The sequence below is a fragment of the Crocuta crocuta genome, unplaced genomic scaffold (assembly GCF_008692635.1).
Source record: "Crocuta crocuta isolate KB4526 unplaced genomic scaffold, BGI_CrCroc_1.0 scaffold246, whole genome shotgun sequence".
In the NCBI taxonomy this organism is placed as follows: domain Eukaryota; kingdom Metazoa; phylum Chordata; class Mammalia; order Carnivora; family Hyaenidae; genus Crocuta; species Crocuta crocuta.
This window is the reverse complement of record NW_027531902.1, coordinates 5,453,864-5,478,659: the sequence shown is the minus strand read 5'-3', so window position 1 is coordinate 5,478,659 and position 24,796 is coordinate 5,453,864. Positions and strand designations below refer to the sequence as shown.

Sequence of the window (24,796 nt, the reverse complement as noted above, 5' to 3'; positions counted from 1 at the left end):
AAAATGTTTAAAAACAAAATAAATAAAATGCAATTGCTCTGTGTACATGAGTGTGAGCTACAGGGCATCAGAGTCTGATGGGAAGAAAATGCATCCTGGGCAGAGTGTTCTGGGCTTGAATCCCTGCTTGATATTCTCTAGAGTCATCTCACCTTTCTGGGCTTCAGTTTCCCAGCTGTAAAATGGGAATAGCACTGTTGATTTTGCAAGGTTACTGAGAGCCTTAGCTGAGATGACCTGCATAAAGCGCCTGACCCAGCACCTGGCCCATAGTGTGCACACAGTAAATGTTATTTCTTTTCCACTTTCCTTCCTGCCATACTTGCCGCCATGTTTTGAGTTTCCGCAGATGCAGAAAGGGCCTAGTTAGGATAGAAATCCCAACTCTGACTTTTCTTCCTCGCCAAAGTTCACCTAAATAGCTGATATCTGCTTGAGGTTTTTTCATGGGCACGCTGTTCTGGATATTGGGACCCTTGGATTTTGCTCTTTTGTTTAAACTGGGAGCCAGGAGGCTGTGTCCCCCTGCCCCCCCCATCCCACAACTTCCTCATATGGGAGTAATACCTGCCAGACGGTTCACTCATGAAGACAGTGCATTTTCTACCANTGTTCTGGATATTGGGACCCTTGGATTTTGCTCTTTTGTTTAAACTGGGAGCCAGGAGGCTGTGTCCCCCTGCCCCCCCATCCCACAACTTCCTCATATGGGAGTAACACCTGCCAGACGGTTCACTCATGAAGACAGTGCATTTTCTACCGTGCTGCAGACACCAGTGGCTAATGAGTATCTTCTGTGTTGAACAGAATTATGGACTGGGAGTATCTCCCCATGTCTAGACCAAGCTTGACTCCAAATCCTCCCTTCCACCCTGGTCCAGGTGTGACTCTCAGCAGATCTCAAAGCCACCTGACCCGTCCTAAAACCGGAGAATATGGACAGAACTTCTTTGTGAGTCATCTGGGGGTCTAGACTCAATGTGAGATCTGAGACCCCTCCCAGGTTTTGGGGGGTGGGGGGCAGTGCGTGCATGTGCTGCTAAAAGAGGTACAGAGGTACAGGAGCAGAAATAAAACCTGGATACAGTGAGGGGGTCGGGGGGGGGGTGATGAAGACAGAGACAAACAGAAACAGAGAGCCCTGTTCCAAGAGTCCAGCAACCAGGATTCTCTCTCCAGTTCTGTTTTCTGCCCTGGGTGAGGAAGGAAAGAAAGAAGATAACTGAGTGCCCACTGTATACTTTCAGGTAGGTTTTATAGAAATGTCCCAACAGTCCTGCAGGAAGCCAAGGTTCAGAGAGGGTAGATGATTGGCCTGCAGACACACAGCTCAGTATCTAGGGAGAAACTCAAATTAACCGCCTCAGTTTCCTCTTCTGTAAAATGGGAGACGTTAAACCACGTTGAACGTGTTACCTCCCTCACTTGTGGAATACTCTAGGGACAAAACACCTCAAGTGTGGGGTAAGAGGAAAAACTAAGGAATAGGGTACTGAAAGGTCAGGTGAATGTGTGAGACGCAGAGGAGTCTGGTTGGAGAAACCTTCAGGAAGCCCTGGGCTGGGCCAGAAGAAGTCATTAGGGAGTGGGGCGTGAGCGTTCTGCCTCCGGTCTGTTCCTCACGCGGTCACAGAGGGAGAAGTCGGCCTGGGGCACAGGTGGAGGATACTGCACGCAAAGCATATGACTTACACGTATACCGAGAGAGGTTTAAAAGTAAGCGGGCTTCCTGCAGCACCTGGGGGNTCCCCGCGTCCCTGGCCCAGGAAGGAAGCTCTTTGGTAGCAAGCCCCAGCCGGAGATTGGCTGGAAGGCCCACAGCGGAGTTCTTAATTCGGGAACGGGGCTTCGCTAAGGGAGCCAAGGGAGGAGAGCTAAGAGAGGAGAGCGATTCCTCAATGCCTCCTCCATGCGCCCCCTGGCTCAGCCTACGCATCCTGGGCGAATCTGTGGGAGGGCTACACCTGCAGCTTCGGGAGCCCCTGCTGCCCCTCGGGGCCCGCGGGTTAGGGGTGATGTCTGCTGTCGTCCTGTGCATTCCGACACGAGCAGGGAATTTGGGTGGGTGACTCCCCCGAGGAATGCCGCATCCAGGAACCGCGCCGCCCTGGACCTGGGGGCGACAGGCTGCGAAAGGCGTATCTGGGCGCTCGGGGGTCTGAGGAGGCTGCAGGAGCCGCTGCAGGCGGAGAGCGGGAATTTGCCGGGGGCGGGGCGGCCCGGCAGTGGCCCAGCCGAGGGGGCGGGGCGCNGCCCCCGCCATCCGCCGCCCCGGCTGTGAATGAAAGGCAGGCGCCGCCGGCGCTGGCTGCAGGCGACTCGGCGACGCGGCCTCCCAGGAGGCGCTCGCTCCGCGGAGATGTACGGTAAGGAGGGCTCTGCCTCCGGGCTCGAAAACTTGCAGGGCGCGGACCATTGTCCTCCTGCGGGGCCCGGCGAGGCCGGGGGGCGCGGACTTGGTGCCCGGCCGCGCTCTTTCTGTCTTTCTGTGCGCGCGCGGGTGCGCGGAGAGGACAAAGATGCTTAAGGCCGGGGACCCTGGGGTCCTCAGAAGTCCTTTGGGCCGGTTGTTTGCGGACGTGGGGTGGTGGCTGGTGGTCCGTCGAGGGCCTGGGGGCTGGGATGATCCCGAGCGGCCGCGTCCTGGGGAAAGCGGGTCTCCCTTGGAGCGGAGCTGGCAGGGAGCGTTGGTGGAGGTGGTCGTGTGACAGCATTTGCAGAATTAACAAAAGCGCGTTGTGCTGGGGAGTTTTATGCGTGAAGCCGATCTGGGATTGCGGGGAGAGCTCGCTGTCTGCCTCGCGCCCGCCTCCGAGGACGTGGGGGGCGGCGCCGGTGCAGAGGGCTGGGGCACCAGCCAGTTCTGGGAGCCTCGCGTCGCCGCCCCTGGATGGACGTGGCCGCTGTCTGCCCCTACCGCCTGCCGCCTGCGGGTCCCAGGTTCCCCAACTTCCAGATTCACCCTCCGCAGTGATGAAGGGAGGAGACGCGGCCGAGGGAGCAGCGCCGCTCAGGGTAGCTGGCCACCTCTGGCTGCCCCGACCTCTCTGCCTCCCTTTCCCAACCATCNGCCTGGAGGCCGTGTGGGTGAAGAAAAGAAAGCACTTTGGGTCTCACATTGCAGCTCTAATGAATGGAACTCTGGAAACCCAGACCAGTTTAGAAATCAGCTGCGTTGCAGAGCCTCCAGACACTCTGAGCTGCAGGGTGTGTGTGTGTGTGTGTGTGTGAGAGAGAGAGAGAGAGAAAGAGAGAGAGAGAGAGAGAGAGATGTGATCTCGATGGATGTAAGTCCATCAGCCACTAGAACTCAGGGTCTAGCAGCTATTTAGGGCCAGCCAAAGAACTGGAGCTGTGCTCACTTCCCATCCCCACCATCCCCACTGCTAGGCCAGGTACCCGCTCAGGTGGCACCAGAGGGGTGAGTGTTGTGAGAAGAGCAAGTTCCCAATTTAACCCACCACGGAAGCCCGCTCAGCTTGCCTCACTCTGCACACAGACTGTGAGTCACAAAGTTTGATGGAGGCAGAGGAGGATGCTGAGCACGGTACCAAGGCTTGGCAATTGGTGGGCCTCACTAGAGAGAGAGAGAGAGAGAGAGAGAGAGAGACATTCAGCCCTTTCCTGAGTGTCCTTTCCTGCCCCGTTGATCCCACATCTGCATTTCTGAATCAGGTTGAAACATCAGGCGATCCCCTCTGCAAGAATTATTCCTCTTGGATGCACCCAAGGGAGGGGGGTTGTTGACCTGAGATTGTGTTCTNTGCGGCTGTTTTATAAGCTAGGAGGTTGTGAGGTTCCCAGAAGAAAGCTCTAGTTTCTTTCTTTCTGGTTTTCCCCCCTCTTTTCTGCAGACTGTGCAGCCTAAAGCTGCAGATCACTTGACAAAGCAAAAACATGTGACCCACTGCAGGGCACCTGCAGTGTTAGGAGTTAGGACAGGCCCGTCAGAATGGTAAGAATAAGGGACCCTGGCTCTGCTGGTCCACCTCACTGCCTTTAGCCCAAGACGGTTTTGATAACTGAGCCCGGATGTCTGGACCTTGGGGGGTCCCACCCTGCCTCTGTTGTATGAAGCAGATCAAGGAAGAGTTGGTTGGTACAGAAAGGTGAACCGGGAGGCCCACATATCTGGATGTTATTTTTGGATACACCACAGATTTTCATTTCTCTGTTACGTTTTTCTTCCTCCAGATGCAAACAGAGATGGCACTTCCTCCTAAATCATTCATAGAAAGATTATAAGGAAGGGATCCTCTGTGCAGTTGCCTGCAGCAAGGGAAAATCACGGCAATGCTGGCTGGGAGATTGTTCCCGAGTCTTGCTTAGTGCAAAGCCTTGTCTTAGAAGGTGTAAAAGGGAACCCACTCCCCAAGGGGAGGGCTCGTTGGCCTGGATTTTAGTCTTGTCTTTGTTTTTGTGAAAAGAAAGGGTCCATGTGATACTTATAATCATTCTCTCTCCAGAAGTCAAGAGCGTATGAGAAAAGCAGGGGACAGGGAGGTTGGGAAGGCAGAGTCACAGACTTCTTATATTTGGTTCTTCCCATATTTTTCAAGCGATTTGTCCAAGGTGACACAGTTAGGTGGAATGGGGGAAAATGAAAACTGTTCAGTGTGCCGCCCCCCCCCCCCCCCCCCATGCCTTGGGTAAATGCTCAGTGGGAAAATGCCACCAGGGATTTTATTGGCTGATGGTCCATGAGTCCCCCATGTATGGCCGAAAGTCACCTAAGCTGTAGGTAAAGTTGTCCCTTGACCATGCACCTTGATGACTTGATCCACTATGAATTTGTAAAATCTGATTCCTGTTGCCACCTCTCAGCTGCCTGGGGATCCTGAACAGACCTCCCTCCCTCTCCTCTTCTCCCCTCCTCACCTCACCTTGGGCGCCAACAACTCAGTCTTCCTGTGTCTCCAGCCTCTTCCATCCCCTTCCTTCTATCTGTGGGAGAATAAGGGCCCCTTGTCTTGGCTGTAGGATATAGTTGCGTCTGAGACGGAAGGATTCCTAGAACTGGGGTCAGCCTTTCTCAATCTAAGGGCCAGTTCATGGCTATGTAACTGCAGACAAGTGGGCTCATCGCTCAGAATTACATGTCCGTGTGAAATGGCAGAACGCCGTCTACCTCCCCGGTCTGGGGTGAGCCTCGAAACGGGGCAATGGATGTGACAGTGCGTCAAGAGGTTCTCCACTCACAAGACCAGGTGCTCAAGAGCCTCGCGCCTCCAGGCCCTCTTGACCCTTTACCCTTCTCCCTTCCTCTCTGCCAACCCCCGAAGACGGCTGTTTGCATCACCTCCCTCCCGAGGTTGACCGCACAAATCACCTTCCCTCGCTAGCCACTCAAGCCACTTCTCCTTTCCCTTCACCAAACTCACCCCAGCTGCCTTCTCGCCGCTCACTCATCCCTAAACCCCAGCTGCTTTCTGGAAATGGCTCTCCTAAAGGACACAGGTGACCTCCCACAGCCTTGTTTATACCCATGAACACAGATTGATAAGGGATCTGGAAAAATAAAAGCGCTTTGTACTGAGGTAGAAAGATTGTGGGCAAAATCTTCTGAAAAACTGGGTTCCCAATCATGTTTCTTTGTGTTAGAATTGTATAACTAAGTTTCCCTGTTCCTCTCTCCTGGGATTGGAGCTACGGCCGTCCTGCCCGGGAGTGTCCCACTCACCCACCGAGGGGACACAGAGCTCTGTGAGAAATGCTGCCCTCCAGGATGAGGACGGGGGCCATGGAGAGCAGCTGGACAGGACGTCCCCAGAGCCACAGTCCAGACAGCCCGATCCCCCCCGAGGAGAAGCTGTTCTAAGAGCTCACCTCTCACCTCTCCCTCCCCACCTCTAGGTGCTGCCTCATCCTCAGCATTTGCCTTTCTTCAGGCTTCGTGGTTGAGGACACTGACTGTAGGGAAGTGAGCAATGGCGTACAGCGTTCTGTAAAGATGCCTTAGAGCACACACGTGTGGGCTCCGTGTGGGTGGTGTGGAGAGGCTGCAGGGTGGGGCTGAGGCCCCCAGAGGTGCAAGGCTCACTGCTGCAGGGAAGNGCTTGCGTGCTGTGACCTCCTCCCCCAAATCTTGAGGCTCCTGCAGCCATATCGTGTGGTGTTTGGCCCGGGACAGGAGCTGTGTGGCCTGCCTCCCCTTGTGCCCGCCCCCACTCCTCTAGTCCCCTTAGGAGGAGAGCAGGATCCCTCTTGAGACTCACGGTTCAGTGAATCCAAAAGCAGTTTTCTTTTTGCTCATACATAAAAGTAGAAAGTTAACATTACCTTATAGACAGGCTAGAAAAGAGGAGGGAAAAGACTGCCCACNAAAGTCATAAACACTAAAACTAAGCTTTAAAAAAATTATTATTATAGGGACACCTGGGTGGCTCAGTCGGTTAAGCGGCCAACTTTGGCTCTGGTCATGATCTCACAGTTTGTGAGTTAGAGCCTCGCATCGGGCTCTGTGCTGACAGCTCAGAGCCTGGAGCCTGCTTCAGATTCTGCGTCACCTTCTCTCTCTGCCCGCACTGCTCATTCGCACTCTGTCTCTCTCTGTCTCTCAAAAATGAATAAACATTAAAATTTTTTAAAAAATTATTATTATATAAATTACTACTAGGAGTTTCTACTCACCTGCTTTTGCCCATTCCTTGCAGTTTCTTGCCTCATCCTGGCTGTGTTACCCTGGGCAGGATGGTGAAGGAGCATTCGAGAGCCCCATAGCCTGGGTCTGAACTCTGACTCTGCCCTTCAGGCGACATAGGGCTTGAGCCTCCTAATCTGTTTCCTGGCTCTACAATGATGATAACACCCACCCATCTCACTTCAGAGATTAATCAGGATAAGAGAGCTGCCCCCGATTTCTCCTTCTCTTCCCTCAACTCTCTCTTCTCTCTGTTTCTTAATAAAAAGTTTGCAGAGAAACAAAACTATATGTCCCATAAGCTTAATATCAGTGCTTGTGAGACCTGTTCCATATATAAATAAGGGAAAATCCAATTTGAAAAGCATCTTGTTTTTCCTGGGAGTCATCCAATCCTTCTAGAAAATCTGGAAAACACGGTAAACTATAACAAGTATAATTGCTTTTACTCTTTTGATATCTTTCCTTCATGCATTTGCTTACGTGGTTGGAATTAGATTCATTTTACATAATTTTGTATTGTATTTTTTCTACCTAACATTAGAATATAAACATCCCCACCTCTCCAAGTTAATGGCCATCATTTTTTTAATGGTGGTGTACCAGCCCACTGGGTGCAAGCATAATTCCTTATTGTACATTTAGGTTGTACACTTAGTATTATAAGCCTGGGAAGGGTACCTGGTGCCCAAAGCTTTCTCTGAATTTTGGGATATTTCTCTAGGTTCTCCAGATGGGTTGTTCAAGGTATATAAACACTTAAAATATTTGTTACATATTGCCAAATTGTTTTCAATATATGTCAGTTATAATCCCCCTAGCAGCCATGAGAGGACCTATTTTCCTGTACTCTCAAAAGCATTAAATATTGAGACTTTTCCCCCTAAACTTTGCCAATTTGATGGAAATGTTGTGTCATTTTAACTTGTATTCTTTATTTCTAGTGAAGTTAAACACCTGCTGTGTTTTTTAACCGTTTACATTTTGGTGAACTTTCATACAAGTGAGGGCTTGATTTATTGAGGATATTAACCACCGGCCTGTCATTTGCTTTATGCTTTGTGTTTTGAAGGGAAATAGATATAACCTGTCAAGTATTTGTGGAGTGTCAGTTATATATGATATTCCATAGGACATCAAGGGGGATACAAAACATATAGAAGTCCTTTCCATCAAGAAAATCACAATTTCAGTAGGTAACCAGGTGGTAAAACATGCAAAATTGTGAATGATACAAAGGTAGATTCAGGGTTGCAAGTAGAATGGAGTTACGCGTTCGGTGTTCAGTCAGCAGAATCTCAAGGTGGAAGAGAGCACTGCGAGGTGGAGCCTTTGGGGAGGACTTCAGAGGGGGTCTGAGGGCTGGATGTCTCCAGAAGAGGGTAAGGGCGTACCGGGTAGAGGCACCAATGTGAGAAAGTGCATGAAGGTGGGGAGAGAGAAAACTTATCTAGAGAGAACCAGGGGGAGGCACTAACGAGGTTAGATAGAGAATGACTTGATAAATGAGATTTTGTCAGGATAAGGGCTTTTCACTTATCCCTATGAGGATGGGTACTATTGAAGATTTTAAAAGGCCAAAAGGCTGATTTGCTCAATTGATCGTTTAGGGAAATAAAGCTGGGGGCACTGTGCAGAATGGGCAGGAAGATGAAATGAAAATGAAAAAGAACAGATAGTTGTTGCAGCCACAGGTGGTAACGAAACGGGTGAGAAAGCTTTGGACCGGTTACAATTGTGCCTTTTCAGTGGAAGATGTTTGCCCCCTTAAAAAAAAAAAAAAAAAAAGGCAGTAGGACTGGGGGTGGGGCTGGGGGGATAAGGGAATTGAAAGTTTTATCTTTTTAAGTTTATTTATTTATTTTGAGAGAGACAGAGACAGCAAGAGTGGAGGTAGGCAGAGAGAGAGAGAGAGAGAGAGAGAGAGAGAATGCCAGGCAGGCTCCGTGCTGCCAGTGCAGAGCTAAATGTGGGGCTGGAACTCATGAACCCATGAGATCACAACCTGAGCTGAAACCAAGAGTTGGACGCTTAACCAACTGAGCTCCCCAGTCGCCCTGGGAATTGAAAAATTCCTATGTTTCATAAAATGTGGGTTATATAAGCACACATAGGAAATAAAGTTTATTTTGAAATAGGTGCTAAGTCACTTAGGGCTGTAAATTTATTATAATTTAACTTGTTCTAAAGATGATTTGGAGCATATAATTATACACATACATACACACATATAGACATACCTGTCCTACAATAAATAAAAAGATCAAAGCCAAGAAAATCTAAGAATTGTACAGAAAAAAGTAAAGCCAAGTATAAAGTTATTTAAGGGAAAAAAAAACACATACCAACAGGCCCTGTTGTAAATTCAGTTTTGAGTTTCCTACAGGAAATTCAGTTTTGAGCTTCCTGTAGGCCAAAATAGAGGGGAAAAGTCATTTGTAAGACTCATAGCATCTGTAGGGGTTTTTTGTTATTGTTGTTGTTCACTTGTCTAGGACAAAAACAGCTTTTTGAGACACTGAGATGTGAGAGAAAAATCCTCCCCAAATTCCTCCTAAAAGAGGAGATATTTCATAAATGTTGGTCTAAATTAGATTTTTCTTTTGCAAATATAGTTCCCTTAATCTGCTCTGTACCAGTCTGGAGACTATTAAGACCTGTCCAAATGCAAGTTTATGATTCTGGTTCCTCACTTTGAAATTGCCCCTAGCTCTGCCCTGGGCTTCCTTCCTGGTTTGCCACAAGCCAAGACTCACTGAGGTTCTTGACCCACTTCACGGCCACAGATGTGAGTTCTCCTTCCACACATGACTGTGAGTCTTCTAAGGCTTTCTCCCTGGAGAAGCCGTTCTTGCCTTTCCAGCTGGAGAAGCCGTCTGGTCACTCTCGTTCATGATCTTTAGTTAAACTCCCTGCACAGCTGTGTATCACCATCTAGTATTTCTCTGGTCTGTGCCCTGCTAGACTGTCAGCTCCGTGAGAACAGGGAACTCATTTCTCTCTTTCCCTCCTGCCTCTTTAGGGCATAAGACACTACCTGGTACAGAGTAAAACACTCAGATACCTCACTGAATGAATGAATCCTAAGTTAAGCGTCATCTTTTTTATTTACCTCTTTGTAACTTCTGACCCTCTGTGTGTTTCAGCCTTAGATGTGTTTTGAATAGCAATACAATTACTATTACTCCCATTTCCATTCATTGGGCACTACTGTGTACCAGGCAGTAGTCTAAGCACTTTTTATGTATTAACTGACTTAATCTTCCCCAAACTCTATGGGTTAGGGATTATTATTTTCATTTTAGAAATGAGAACATGGAGGCATTGAGAGCTTTAGTAACCTGCCCGTGGCTACACAGTCATGTGATAAGGCTGGGATTTCAACCTAGGCAGAGCGTGGACTCCCCCTGCCCTGACACAGTGCTGTCTCCGTAATATTCCGAATGTTTCAGAGAATATGGGCCTTTCCTTTGCAGAGTTCACTCTACTTCACAGCCTCACCAGTGTTCATTTGGGCCGTGCAGGGGCATGCAGAAGACACAGGTGAATCCCTGAGGGGCATGTGGCTTCTCTTTGGTCCCAAGCCAATCAACACGGAAGCTGGGAGCTCTCACTTCTGAGTAGGATCCTCTACCTCTGGGCACCCTGCTCACCTCCTTTATCATTGTTTTGCTTTGTGGGAGAGAAAAGGCCCCAGGAAAGCCCAAGGTATGGATAAGTAAGAAAGGAGCCAGGAGAACAGGTTGGTGAGGGTGGAAGATAAGATACAGGAGCCAGTGATGGCCTGAGAACCCAGGAGGCTAGGGCACTCATGTCAGAGAGAGGGGCAGGTAGAGGAACAAAGTGGGGCTGGCACAGCCACTGCTGAGTCACACAGTGGTGTGGCCTGGAGGAGAACAGAGACTGGACCTTCTTTAGTGGGAGTACCTTCTGCTGCTCTGACAGTTTGGCTGTGAATTAAAACTCCTGGGTCACCTGGGTGGCTCAGTCAGTTAAATATCTGACTTTGGCTCAAGTCATGATCTCATAGTTTGTGGGTTCAAGGTCTGCATCAGGCTCTGTGCTGACAGCTTGGAGCCTGGAGCCTGCTTCAGGTTCTGTATCTGCCCCTCCCCTGCTTGTGCTCTGGGTCTCTGTCTCTCAAAAATGAATAAAATTAAAAAAAAACAAAACACCTCCTTCCCTGTATCTTCAGATCCAGCCAATCTGGATGCAGTAATCACTGCCTCTGAGAGGGTGGGTTAGGACTGAGCTGTGTGAGAGAGGGACAGTGGCCCCAGGCTCACATGGCCACTTTCTAGCCATAGGACCCTGGACAGTTCCCCTCTCTCTGAGCCCATTTCCTCCCATGTAAAATAAGGATAATCAGTCTGCCTGAAGAAGTGAGGGTATATTTAGGGGGAGTCAAATGAGATAATGTCTAAGTGCAGGTATTTACATTATAGAACACTATAGGCCCATGAGAGGTGATATTATCCCCATCCAAGCAACTCCAGTGGATGCTTCTGGGGGCAGGCCCACCACCTCTCCAGAAACAGTGACCATCCCTGTGTACAAGGATGGAAATGTCATGTTTAGACTGTGTTTGTTAAATGCCTTAGATGAAAGGGTCTGATAAAAACAGAGAGCTGCTTCCATATTGTGAGCTAGACACCTGTCTCTGAAATCTACTGGCCAGATTAGGTCCCTGAGATGCAACAACCATAACACTGATTATATTGAGCACTTTCCTGTCTCCTAGAGTGCCATCCATGGATTGGCGGCCCGTGACCATGTGCCTCTCATCCCTGCACCAGAAAGATGAGAAATTCTCGTAGACCACAAAGAAGATAGACACAGAACCTTTAGCCAAGTCTTACTCTATGCTAAGTTCTTGTGCGTTACTGACACTTAGCAATGTTTATTCCATGCCGTTCTATTCATTAACTCAACTCAGAACAGCGCTTTAGTGGTGGAAGCCATTTTTTCTGGGGTTGAGCTGACACAGAGATTCAGAAGTCCGACAGTTTGCTCAAGCTGATGCAGCCGGTGGAAGAAATTTTTCTCCATTGTCTCCTAAGCAGGCGCTCATAGAGCTCCGTGGGAGAGCAGACCCTGCCTTTGTGCCTGGTGACAATTAATGTGCCTTATACCAAACAGCAAATTTCACTGTAAGGGAAGAATTCCAAACTGAACATTTTAGTAGATTTGGCATAGTTTTGTCGTAGCTTTACATCAAAATGCACCTCCTGTGGTCTGACTATAAATCTGAGAATTAGGGCTTCTCAGTTCAAATGCCAACTTTGGTGACACCCTACGGAAGGACCCGGATACATTCAGGCACCCGGGAAGCAGGAGTGCCGAGATTCTTAACTTGGCAGAGCTCTACGCTTCATCTCACACTTACTGAGAAAGACTTTGCTCTGTGTCCCAACTTTCTTTTTAGATGGATAATGCTTTAAATAACATTTATAAATTGTGTGAAGAAGAATCGCCAAATTACAAGAACATTTATAAAGATCTTGGCAGAGATCCCTTAGAAAGGAAATACCTGTAATAAAGTGATGTCTTCTCACTACTTGTACAGGATGGATGCTTCTAGGGCAGAAGCATATAGAATGCTGCTGAAAAACTCCAGAGCTTTGTAGCCTCCTACCACATCTTCACTGTATCTTATGCTTTGCTGTTATTTTTGTTATTTATTTGTCACACTGGATATCATTTAGTTCTTCCTCCACTAGATCTGTGAACCTCTTGAAGACACAACCTCTACCTTAATTATCTTTATTTTTCCTAGCATCCAGAAGAGATCTTTGGGATATAGTAAGAGCTCAAATGTTTGCATTGAACTATAAAATCATTGTATGTGTCACCCATCCATCCACTGATCCATCCATCCATCCATCCGTCCGTCCGTCCATCCATCCATCCATCCATCCATCCATCCATCCATCCGTCCAAATCGAGGAGCCTGTTTCCAGGATACCAATGATAGTGGGCAGGGGCGAGGCAAGGGAATTCATAAAGAATCCTGAAGTGACAGCAGCAACATTTCATCATCTTACTTTGTCTTCCCCCATTGGTCATAAGAATATACCAGAATATAGCCATTTGACTTTTCCTCTAGACTTTGATGGTGTTAGTCATGAAAAACAGCCATTTGGCCTGCCCGCTGATATGGTGAAGGGCAGTTAGAGAGACATTCTCACATGTTTCCTCCTTGGTCTGTGGAGCTCAGAAAAAATACCACAGTCTTTTTCTTCAAAAAAGGAAGGTCACTTAGTGGTATAATTATGGGTAAATCTTTATTTTGATTTCCATTCTTCTCTTTTGTGCATTATACTTTCACAAACCAAGGAAAATGAAAAAGCTCTTTTTAAAATTTTTAAAATGTTTATTCATTGTTCAGAGACAGAGCGTGAGCAGGGGAGGGGCAGAGAGAGAGACACACACACAGAATCCAAAGCAGGCTCCAGGCTCTAAGCTGTTAGCACAGAGCTCGACATGGGGCTCAAACTCATGAACTGCAAGATCATGACCTGAGTCAAAGTTGGATGCTTAACCAACTGAGACACCCAGGCACCCCAAAAAGGCCCTTTGAGGCAAAGGCAATGAAATGTCTGTTTCTCATTGCTTGGAAGCACCTGGCCAGAATGTTCCTGGATAAAGCACTACACAGCCTTGTGCACCTTCAGTCTCAGAGCTGGAGTGTGGAGGCCCTGTGTGGAATAGCAGAGGGATGCCAACCTTGGCTGAGGGTCATATCCAGACAGCATAGAAGAGGAACAAACACCAGGCTCTTCCGATTGTTTCCATCAAACTCCAGAAAGTGCCTGGTCTTTTAGCGGCCTGGCCCAGCCCCTGGTAAATACAGTAAACATGTCTGACTGTCTTGAGAAGCTTGGCCTCAAAGCTATTCCACGGCACTGCTAGGAATGTCCTCTTCTCCCCCAGATAACACTATCAGAGAAGAACAAGGCTGAGTGTTCTGGAGAGGAGTGGGTGGTGCTGGACGTCGTACAACGCTTTGCTTCTGCTTGATCAAGGACATTCATTTCTGTGCTGGGAAGGAGAGCTGCCCATCAGGGCTGATTCTGGCTCTGTGAATTTGAATAAAATTCTCAGCCTCCCTCAGATTTAGTTTTGCCATCTGCAAATTGGGAGAGCTGGCCTGGATGGTCTTTAAGGGTTTCCCAGTTCTTCGGTCTACTAATGGATTGGAGGAGCTGTGTGTCCCAAGGCTGAGGAAGCAGGGGCTGAGGGTAAAACCACAGCAGGAATCTTCAAAAGATCTGGATGGCAGTATAGACACTGTGATCTCAGGTCCTCTATGTAAACTGTCTATGCATCCATCTCCTCATTGATAAGGTGAGGATAATGATCCCTTTGTTAATCCAAACAGTGCCTGTCTTAGGGTCCTGTTGATTAGGGATGCAAGCTGATGAGTATGTTGGGGTAGGTATGGGTAAGAGCTGTGTGGCTTCCAAGTGCTGGGGGCTATGATTCTTGCTTTATGTACATTCAAATTTCACACAGATCCTGTGTGGGAGATATTCCTTTCCTTTGGCCTATTTTCAGATAATAATAAGAAAGGTCAGAAAAGGGGACGCCCAACTGGCTCAGTTGGAAGAGCATGGGACTCGTGATCTTGGTATTGTAAGTTCGAGCCCCACATTGGGTGTAGAGATTACTTTAAAATATTTTTGAAAAGTTCAGAAAATTTAAATGACTTGTTGGAGGTCAACCAGCTTATAAAGTGGCATAGCCAAGATCTATTTCATTCCAATGTTATTTTCTTCCATTCTGCCTGGATTCTTATTGAAAACACCATCATTCATTGGACTACATCAAAATTTTAAAAATTCTGTGTACCAAAGGGCTCTAAATGGCCTGCTCTGAGGTGAGCAACAAAGTACAAAGGCAGTTCGTGGAACAGGAGAAAACATTTGCGAATCATACATCTGATAAGAGATTACTATCCAGAATATGTAGGAAATGCCTACAATTCAACAACAACCACAACAAACTTGTTAAAAAATGGGAAGGGATGCCTGGGTGGCTCTGTTGGTTAAGCGTCCGACTTCGGCTCAGGTCATGATCTCATGGCTCGTGAGTTCATGGGTTTGAGCCTCACATAGGACTCTGTGCTGACAGCTCGGAGCCTGGAGTCTGCTTCGGATTCTGCGTCTCCCTCTCTCTCTATCCTTCCCCTGCTCGCACTCTGTCTCTCTCTCTCTCAAAAATAAACATTAAAAAAATTTTTTTTAATGGGCAAAGGACTTGAGCAGACATTTCTTCAAAGATACATAAATGGCAAGGTGCTCTAATTATTAGGGATTTGCAAATCAAGAACACAATGCCATATCACTTCCGCTCCCTTAGGATGGCTATGATCAAAACTCCAGAAAATAACATGCTCTGGTGAGGATGTAGGGTAATTGGAACCCCGCGGGCGCTGCTGAGGGCGATGAAAATGGTGCTGCCGTTATGGAGAGCAGTATGGCGGTTCCTCAAAGAATTAAAAATAGAATTACCATATGATCCAGTAATTCCACTTCTGGATGTATACCAGAAGAAGTGAAAACAGGGCCTCAAAAAGGTATTTGTACACCCACGGTCGTAGCAACATTATTCAAAATAGCCAGGAGTGAAGGCGACCCAAGTGCTCATCCACAGATGAGATGATAAGCAAACCGGGATGTATACATGCAGTGGAATATTACTCAGCCTAGGCAAGGTTGATGACCTGGCATTAGTCACCTGATTGCTCATGGGGTGTAGACAAAAGGAGACCAGAAACTGATGTCATCGTCTTCTTTGGATCACTGGAAAACTCTTCCAACTTAACTGAAGAATGTTATTAACTTTTTTTTTTAAAGAAAGAAGATCTATATGAATAAAACTGAAGGCAGGTCTGTTATTGCATTTGATAAGAGGGGCTGGAATGGGATGTCATTTGGAGGAAGCAGCAGGGGCAGTGTGGGGGGGCGCATTCACCCTGGGTGGCGGGGTGTCCCAAGGAGCTCGCCACTGTGCCACTGAGCAGTGGGGCTGAAGCACTGCGAGAGGTCTGGTGGGAGAGGCGTACAAGACATATTCCACAGAGGGAAATAAACAGTGGATTCAGGTGGTGACCTCAACTGAGCCACAGGGGCTGGCATCTTAAGTCGCAAGTTGATTTTTGCTCGAGCCACCTCTCACACGGGCAGCTCTAAATGGCAGCAACAAGCTTTATTTATTTACAGAAAAGCTCGTACTCCATGAGGGAGCCAGCCTATAATCAATGCATGGGGATTAGCCCTGAAAGCAAATGGCTGGAATACTAACAGCGGTTATTTCTAGTGTCATAAGATCGTGGATGATTCTCGAATCTTTAAAAAAATTTTTTTGCATTTTTTACATTTTGTGTAGTCAGCGTGTATTTTAATCACAGAACATAAATATAACCAAAAGTAGTTTTTCAGGGCGCCTGGGTGGCTCAGTGGGTTAAGCGTCCAACTTCGACTCAGGTCATCATCTCACCGTCCATGAGGTCGAGCCTGGCGTTGGGCTCTGTGCTGACAGCTCAGAGCCTGGAGCCTGCTTAGGATTCTGTGTCTCCCTCTCTCTCTGACCCTCTCCTTCTCGCACTCTGTCTCTCTCTCTCAAAAAACAAACAAACAAACATAAAAAATGTATTTTTTTAATCATGAAAGCCCTGTGGGTAGTTATCTAGAATCTTCTAAGTGTGTTTTAGAAATGATTATGTGAGAATGCCTGCAAAAACAAATCTATGATGATAGAAATTAGAAATCAGTGGTGGGGTAAGGGGCTTGACTGGAAAGGGGACCACTTTAGGGGGATCTGAAATGTTTGATCTCTTGTTTGCGTGGTGGTTATCCAAGTGTATAAACAGTTGTCAAAACTCAAGGCAGTGAACTCTTAAGATGTGAGCGTCTCTTGCATGTTAATTATATTGCAATAAGACCGTAGGAAGCCCAGGAAGAGAAAACACGCATGCAAACAATAGCAGGTCTGTTTTGTGTCGCTGGCAGTCGGGTGTGCCAGGAGACGGCAAGGACCTGTGCCAGCCGGCACCAGGGATCTCACCCACAGCCCAAGATGGTCCCCAGCAGCCCCGTCAAAGCGGTCATTGAGAGCTGCTGGCCAGGGGCGTGTGCTACTAGACAGAGTACGTGCTGAGCAGAGGCTGGAGGAAGCCGCTCCGGGAAGTCGAGCCCCTTGTGACAGCCGGGGAGCTGATGGTGCTGGCAAGGCCATGGGCAGGGAGCCCGCAAAGCAGGGCCATCTGGTGTAAGGCCTCTTGAGCACTGCCCCCGGCATTGCCTGCTCTCTGGGACATTAAATGACAAAATAAAGCCTGGCTTTACCAGGCCTGCAGCACTGTCCCTGCACTGACATAGGCACGGCTGGTGGCTGGGCAGGGCCAGGCGTGTGTACAGGATTGATTTTTCCATTTCCTCCCTGGGGCTTCTGTGACCTCACAGCCCACAGTGACGGCTTTCGCCTGAGAATGCTAAACCTTTAATGGCCTAATTATTCACCTGTTCTTAATAATTCTTAATAATGTGCTGGCTTGTGCCATTTCTGCACAAAGACCTATATCTTCCTGGCTAAAAAAAAAAAAAATTCTTTTTTTTTCTAATGACACATTGAAAAGGATAAACTTCAGTGTCTCCTTTGCAGGTCAAGGTCAGCTGTGAACAGTCAAACAGGCCTGGGTTTGAATTCCAGCTATGTCACATAACAGATCAATGACTTTGGATAAGTCCCTTCATGACTCTAAGCCTCAATTTTCCTCATCTATAACATGGAGACAATAGACCCTACCTCAAAATTGTTGGGATGATTACATAAAATAATGCATTCAAACCTCTTAATGGCTCCTGACACATAATGGGAGCTTGCATGTTAGCTGATGTTAGTATTAACAGGAGGGATCGTAATAGGTATTTTATGATGAACATTCTTTTTAGTGACAAGACTGCAGTAACGGGGCCCAAGGATGTGCTTCTGAGGAGTCATTCCGCGCTCCTCTTCGAGAGCTTTCTAAGGAGCTGCTTCTTTCTCTCTGGGTTTCTGCTTTCAGAGATGCACAGCACTCTGCTTCGCTGCCTTCTTAGCCCACCTGCTTTTTGCTTCTTGCGAAGGGCAGAACCTTCTGGGGGGACTTTCTTCCTCATGCATGTATGTCCCAAACACCCATGCGCACTAGAACCACTTCATTACAAATGGGTCTTGGCTGTGCATGGCCTGCTGCTTACTTGGCATTTTTAGTATGACTCAACCTAGGACTTGTTTTGCATTTTTGCAGAATTCTGGTGCTTGCTCCTGATTCTGTTTTGCATTTCAAAAATGTTGCTTCTGAAATTTTCCCTCTGGCTCCGAGACCACCCTGGTCCTCGCTTTATTTTTTTAGCAGCTCCGGGCATGGTGCCCGTTTTGTGTTCTGGCACCAACAGCTCAGGCTGTGACAGACTCTCTGCTGATGTATTTGGACTTTTAAAAGATTGATCTTGGATTCATAGCCTTTGAGAGTCTGCATCTTAAATCTGCTAATTCTTCTATATATTTAGAGCACTCACACTTGCTCTCAATCAGTTTGGCTCCATAACAATGAAGCTTCCTCTGGTTTCTATATTTGATACTGTGTGTTCATTTGAAAGCTGGAGGTGAGTAACCCTGCTTTTTATAGGCTGCCTGGTGACCGCAGTGGGAAGCTGGACATATTATAGGAGTGGGGAAGGCAGAGGTGTGTGTCATAAATCCTAAATCCTAATTTCTAGTTCTTAGCTCCAACCTTAAACCAAATTGCCAGGGAAATTTCTAGTACTGTATTGTTTTCATGTAATGGATTCTACTATGTCGCAAGCTTGCTGAAGGCCAGGCTTATTTACCAGAAGGCTTCTTACCCCCCATAGTTCACATATTCTTTAAAAAAAAGAATCAAGGGGTGCCTGGGTGCCTCAGTCAGTTAAGCATCAGACTTCAGCTCCAATCATGTTTCGCAGTTTGTGAGTTTGAGCCCTGGGCTCTGTGCTGACAGCTCAGAGCCTGGAGCCTGCTTCAGATTCTGTGTCTCCCTCTCTCTCTGCCCCTCCCTTGCTCCCTCTCTCTCAAACATAAACATTAAAAAAAAATTTCTTTTTAAGAATCAAATGATCAGTGTGCTGAGTAGTAGGTACTCAGATGAATACATTCAGATGAATGAATTCCCGCAGTGAGCTCAGAGCACCGCACAGACAGCTATACACATAACCATTAACTTTTCCCCCTTTGTTCTCATTCATGAAGATTCCCTGGGCTTAAAACGGCCACAAAATACTTCCTTCCGCAAGTGTAACCAGTGTAACCTGTACACTTCTTACACTGATAAACAATGCTTATAAAGTAATAGTAAGTAAATTATAAAATAGCAACAATGTTCTGTTAACAGTAATTCTATCATCAAAACTACAAACTATGTCTGGGGTCCTGAGGCCACTTTCAAAGCACAAGGTGCGAGGGCCACCTCAGATGTTTCCCCCTCCCCCGCAGGGGCCTGCACTGCTGATACTGGAGAAGGCCTGTGGTTCCTCAAGTACTCACAAGTACTCACACGGCATCTGGCGGGGGCAGAGGGGGAGGGCTTGGGAGGGGGACATGGGGCAGGGGGTGGGGTGAGCTGCCAAAGCAACATGTCCGCCATGATGGATGCAGATAGACCAAGCATTACTTTTGCTATTGTTAAGTAAATGACCCATGCAATACTCTAGATGCTTCTAAATTAGAAGTGATGGGAGCTGGCGATATACCTTACACCTCCCCGCCCCTGCCTTCACATGGCCGTCCACTTATCCATTGTATTTGAGCTTCCACTGTCACCACTCTACGGAAAACCTGTCAGGAAAGCCTCCAACAGAGGTCTGACTGCTGAGCCCCAGGCCTTTGCTGCCCTCTGAGCTCGCAGGTTTTCCTTTCTTGACCATTTGCACTTCTTGAAACTTTCTTCACCCCCAAACTGGTGTGCCCACCTCCATCTGATGGCAGGTATCCTTGCCTGTCACTGTGCAGATGCTGTGAGGCTCTGTTCTTGCTTGTCTCCAAGTGCCCCCCTTCAGCTGTCAACTCCCCTTGGGTGACTCCCACTGGGGAAAAGGCGGGAGAGAAGTCAAGGGGAGCCCACATTTTGGCCCACCTCATCTCTGGCCCTCCACGCCAACCCCACATGTCATCACTCGCTCTGGGGCAGGTGAGCCCCCAAGCAGAAACCCTTCCTTACTCCTGATTCCCTTTTAACCTACTCACCACTCCACTGCCAGCGAGAGACTGAATTTGCACACCCGCCCAGTGTGACCCCCCCACGCCTGTCACACCTCCACATGGGCACTGCTAGTTCACGGCTTCCGGTCCTCTGCCAGGGAAGCCTCATTCCGTGGCCTCTGGGAGGGGCAGACCGCGCTCCATCCCCATATGCACTGAAAATAGCCTCCTTACACATTCGACAGCACAATAAATAGTGGTCCAGGGGTGCTTGGCTGGCTCAGATCATGGAGCATGCGACTCTGGATCTTGGGGTCGTGAGTTTGAGCCACACATTGGGTGGAGAGATTACCTAAAAGATTTACTAGTAGTGACAGGTCTTCTCTTGGCCTGCCATCTGAGGGCACGTCACCACCCGGCCCCTCCCTGTGGCTCCAGCCACGCGAACACTGCCCTAGACAGACTGGCCGTCCCTCTCCCGCAATGCTCCCTTGGACTTGGCTCCTCCAAGCTTTTGCTGATGCTGTTCCCCCTGCCTGGAATGTCCTCGCTTCTCTTGTTTGTCAGTATACTATCTGTGCCTCGTTTCTACTGGGCAGCATCTAAACTGAAACGACACCTCCACCCTCGGAAGTCTCAGCACGCCGGCTCTCCGACCCCAGTGACACTTGGACTTCCTTTTTGTTTTGGCTGTTTGCGCACATGCTTTCACTCCAAGCGGACGACCCCCCGTGCATTCCGTTTCTTTTTGTCTTCCACCATGTCTAATGGACTCAATACGTTTGTGTGTCATGCATGGGTGTGTGCCTGTGTGAGTGAATGAAGTGACTTCTGTGTCTTTAACACCAACTTCGTGTCAAAATTCTAGCAAGAACTGAGCTGAGCAAATGCAGAAAACAGGCCGTGTGTGTGTGTGTGTGTGTGTGTGTGTGTGTATCTAAACTCTTAGATTCCAAATATTTGAACAGAAAATTATTCCTACCAGATCTGAAGAGAAAATGGGAAAAACATGAAAATTATGTATATTTCTGTATTATCCATGCATCATACATTTTTGTATTATTATCACAAACATTTTTATTGGGAGAGGAAACTGAAATCAAAACTAAAGCTCTAAATCAGAGCTGGCCAGGACGACTTCCTGCGAGCATGTAAATGGTTTATATCTGTGTTGTTCGATACGGTAGCCACTGGCCACGTGTGGCTATTGACCACATAAAAGGTGCCCATTGTGCCTGAGGAGCTGAGCTTTAAATTTTATTTAATTTAAGTAACCACAAGTGAGGTGCCTGGGTGGCTCAGTTGGTTAAGTGTCCGACTTCAACTCAGGTCATTATCTCACAGTCTGTGGGTTCGAGCCTTGCATAGGGCTCTATGCTGACAGCTCAGAGCCTGGAGCCTGCTTCAGATTCTGTGTCTCCGTCTCTCTCTCTGCCCCTCCCCTGCTCACGCTCTCTCTCTGTCTCTCAAAATAAAGACATTAAAAAAAATTAAGTAACCACAAGTGGCTACTGGCGTCCATAGTGGCTATTTTGTCCCCTCATCCCAAGGCCCCAAGCCCCAGCCCCCACGCTGGAGGTAACCGCTGCTCACCTCGCACTGCGTATCCTTACCGGCCTTTTTTCACGCATTCACAGTCTGTTCTATGCACCTGTTTTCGCACATGCCAGGTGTGTTCAGCCTGTGTGGGTTTCACGCAAACGGTCTGATGTCATACGTGTTCTGCAGCTCCTTTGTAACTGACAGTATGTTTGGAGAGTTTCTGGAGAGTGCGCATAGCCCGGCTTTATGAATTTCCGCCGCTGCATAGTGGCCGATGCCCGGAGGTTCACGGGTTTATGGAGCCAGCTCCCTACTGATGAACATTTAGGCTGTTTCCAAACAAAGTCCCCAGCCCACTCTGATCTGCGCATGAGGGCAAGTGCAGAGACTGAGAATGGAATTCTGAACCAAGAAGGGGCAAACATCCGTCTTCCCCATGTGGTTCTCCCGGGCCACTTGTGCAGGGTCAGGGCCGGCAGACGGTGCCTCGGAGCCATTACCACTAGTATTATTTTGTAGGAATACAAACCATTATTATTATTATTTTGTAGGAAGCTGGCCGACGTGCAATACTGTGATCTTTGTTCTCACTGCTTGTACTGAGAAGCTGAAACCTAGATTTTATCTATCAGGCTGTGATGAGCTCCGAAAATACTGAGACATTAATAACAATTTGAAGATGACACAGACAGCATTCAGCAATATAAGCAAGCTGAGTTCCATGCAGAATTTGAGAAAACCCTGGAATGTTCAAGGCCTCCTCTTTGAGTTAGATTTCTAAATGGGGCATAGGAGGCCCAGGCCGTGGGAATAGCCAAGAGTCCACGTGAATTAGAGTGAGGAGAGAGGCCATCGCCTGTTCTGGTGGCCACAGGGTATCTTATCTTGTGCTTTTTTTGTTTTGTTTTGTTTTTTCCTCATTTTGAAGCATGCTAAAATAAAAAATTGTTAAAGATTCCATACTAGGTTTTTTTTCCCACCGGTTACCATGGGTTACTGGTGATTTTAAAGTTTAACCCCGGAGGAGGAGGAGCGTGGTGAACAGCAGGTAGCATTCTATAAATTAGAAGTGCCCCTCCGCAGCCAGGAGAGGGAATGGGCCGTCCTCCAGCCAAGAACGGGGAAAGGAATGAGAGCAGCGGCTTGGAGGGAAAAGAGCCTGCTAGTCAGACTCACAGACCAGGAACTGGGGGAAAGAATGCAAATGTCTGGCGTTCGTGGCCATGAAAACAAAGGAGAAAATTCACTGTGGTTTGACACCCCCCAACAGGTCACACTGCTTCCTGACCATCTCCTGTCCTAATTTAATCATAATTTCCATAGTCCGGGCCACACTGGGGACACACTTTAGTATATACCTTTCTCACGAAACACCCATCCTAAAATGTTTCCGTGTTGTCACCTAGTCTTCCAAAGTATGCCAGTGAGGTTTGCACTTAAATTACTTATTCGAATACATTGCAGCCTGCTGGCTGGGTTTCACTCCGAGTTCCTTTGTTTACAAACATCGTGGTGAGCGGTTTCCCGTGCCCGTGATCAGCAGACATCTGGAAAATCGGAGTTCCAGTGCTGGAAGGCTTCTCTCCATTGTTTTCCCTCCAGATTTGTGTCTGCTTTTAGTGCATTGATTTTACCGGATCGTTTTCAGACTCTGGCCTCAATTCACCTTCTGTTTCACGGCTGGTCCCAAACGTTGCGCGTCACTCTGAAGCAGTGCTCCTGAAACTGTCATGCCACAGTGGTGGCTGCTTTTCTCATCCCGTTTCCAGGACCAGTGTGGCTAGTGAAGCGCTGTTGGGCGGGGGGCGGGGGGTCCCCATTTTGGTCACGAGTTCCAGGTGCTGGACTTCCGTCTCCAACTCTGTGCTGTCAGCCATGGCCTTGGGCTGTTCTTGCTAAGGGTGTGGCCCATGGGGCCCTTCCTTTCTCTTCTCATTGCCCTCGCCATGAGTCTGGCCCTATTGTCCTAGGTAATGGTTACTGCTCCTTCTCTTGGTGGCCTCCCTTCTTCTGTTCTCTCTAAACTCAAATCCAGCGTCCAGATGACTGTTGTTGATCTTCACCCTCTCACACCTGCTTTTCAACAAGCCCTCAGATAGCTCCTCCCCACCCACAAGATACTTTCTCAATTTCTGAAAACTGTCCTAGGGAAATAATCCAGAAAAGGAAAAAAGCTGCAATGTACATGGACTTGCTGTAACATTTTTAATAGCATGAAAGTGTCAACAAGATAAATGTCAAAATAATACAGAAAAGGCCCAGCAAATGATTTATGCCTCCTCACTGGGATTTTAAGCCACGTTAAAAATGATGATTATGGGGGCACCTAGGTTGCTCAGTGGGTTGAGTGTCTGGCTTCGGCTCAGGTCATGATCTCACAGTTCGTGAGTTCAAGCCCTGCATTGGGCTCTATGCTGACAGCTCAGAGCCTGGAGCCTGCTTTGGATTCTGTGCTCCCTCTCTCTCTACCCTTCCCCTGCTCACACTCTGTCTCTCTCTCCTTCAAAAATAAATAAGCATTTTTAAAAAATGATGATTATGGAGGTGCCTGGGTGGCTTAGTCGGTTTAGCGTCCAACTCTTGTGTTTGGCTTAGCTCGTGATCTCACAGTTCATGGGTTCAAGCCCCATATTGGGCTCTGCGCTGACAGTGTGGAGCCTGTTTGGGATTCTCTCTTTCCCTCTCTCTCTCTCTGCCCCTCTCTGGCTCATGCTCACTTGCACACACACTCTCTCTCTCTTAAAATAATTAAAATTGCCGTAACTCGTGAAACTTCTCTTGAGAAACATCAGTCCACCCAGGCTGGCTTACTTTTTATTTATTGGTTGTGCCTTTTTCTCCAACTAGACTGTAAGAGTCCCAAAAGCCAGACCTGTGTCTTGTTAGCACCCAGGCAGCCTTGTGGGGGGCGTGCAGAGTAAGTGCTCAATGTACGTGTCGACAAGCCTGTTTCTTCCTCCAGTTGTAGCCAACCCGGTGTGGGGCTGGCTGGTCGCCCAGCTGGGCAGTAAGAGAGGCTCTGGCATGACAGTGGTCTTGTGCCACCAGGAGCAAATCAGAGCCCTATATCAAGGTCCTCTGCAGGTTACCACCTCCTTCGTTATATGCCAACTTTTAAGAAACTATTTTTTTTCATGTTTATTTATTTTTGAGAGAAAGAGAGGGAGAGGGAGATAGAGGTCCCAAGCAGGCTCTGCACTGACAGCACAGAGCCCAATGCGGGGCTCAAATTCATGAACCATGAGACCCTGGTCTGAGCCAAAGTTGGAAGCCTAATTGACTGAGCCACCCAGGCTCCCCAAAAGAACTCTTATTTTGTAAAATATATTCACAGGTAGTTGCAAAGAAATGTACAGGGAGGGCCTGTGTACCCATCACCCAGCCACCCCCAGC

At 47.9% G+C, this 24,796-nt stretch overlaps 1 protein-coding gene across 3 annotated transcripts in view; it reads left to right on the top strand.

Moving 5' to 3' along the window:
• The first annotated feature begins 2,281 nt into the window (after positions 1-2,281).
• EFR3B (EFR3 homolog B) overlaps positions 2,282-24,796 on the top strand; it is an 88,612-nt gene continuing 66,097 nt past the window's right edge. For 2 of the 3 annotated variants that reach the window (XM_077774127.1, XM_077774126.1), the window contains exon 1: positions 2,285-2,366. In XM_077774127.1, the coding sequence (XP_077630253.1) occupies positions 2,360-2,366 (7 nt within the window). In that variant the 5' untranslated portion in view covers positions 2,285-2,359. Of the gene's footprint in view, positions 2,367-24,796 lie in introns of all 3 variants that reach the window. The other variant, XM_077774125.1, reaches the window with a different exon arrangement.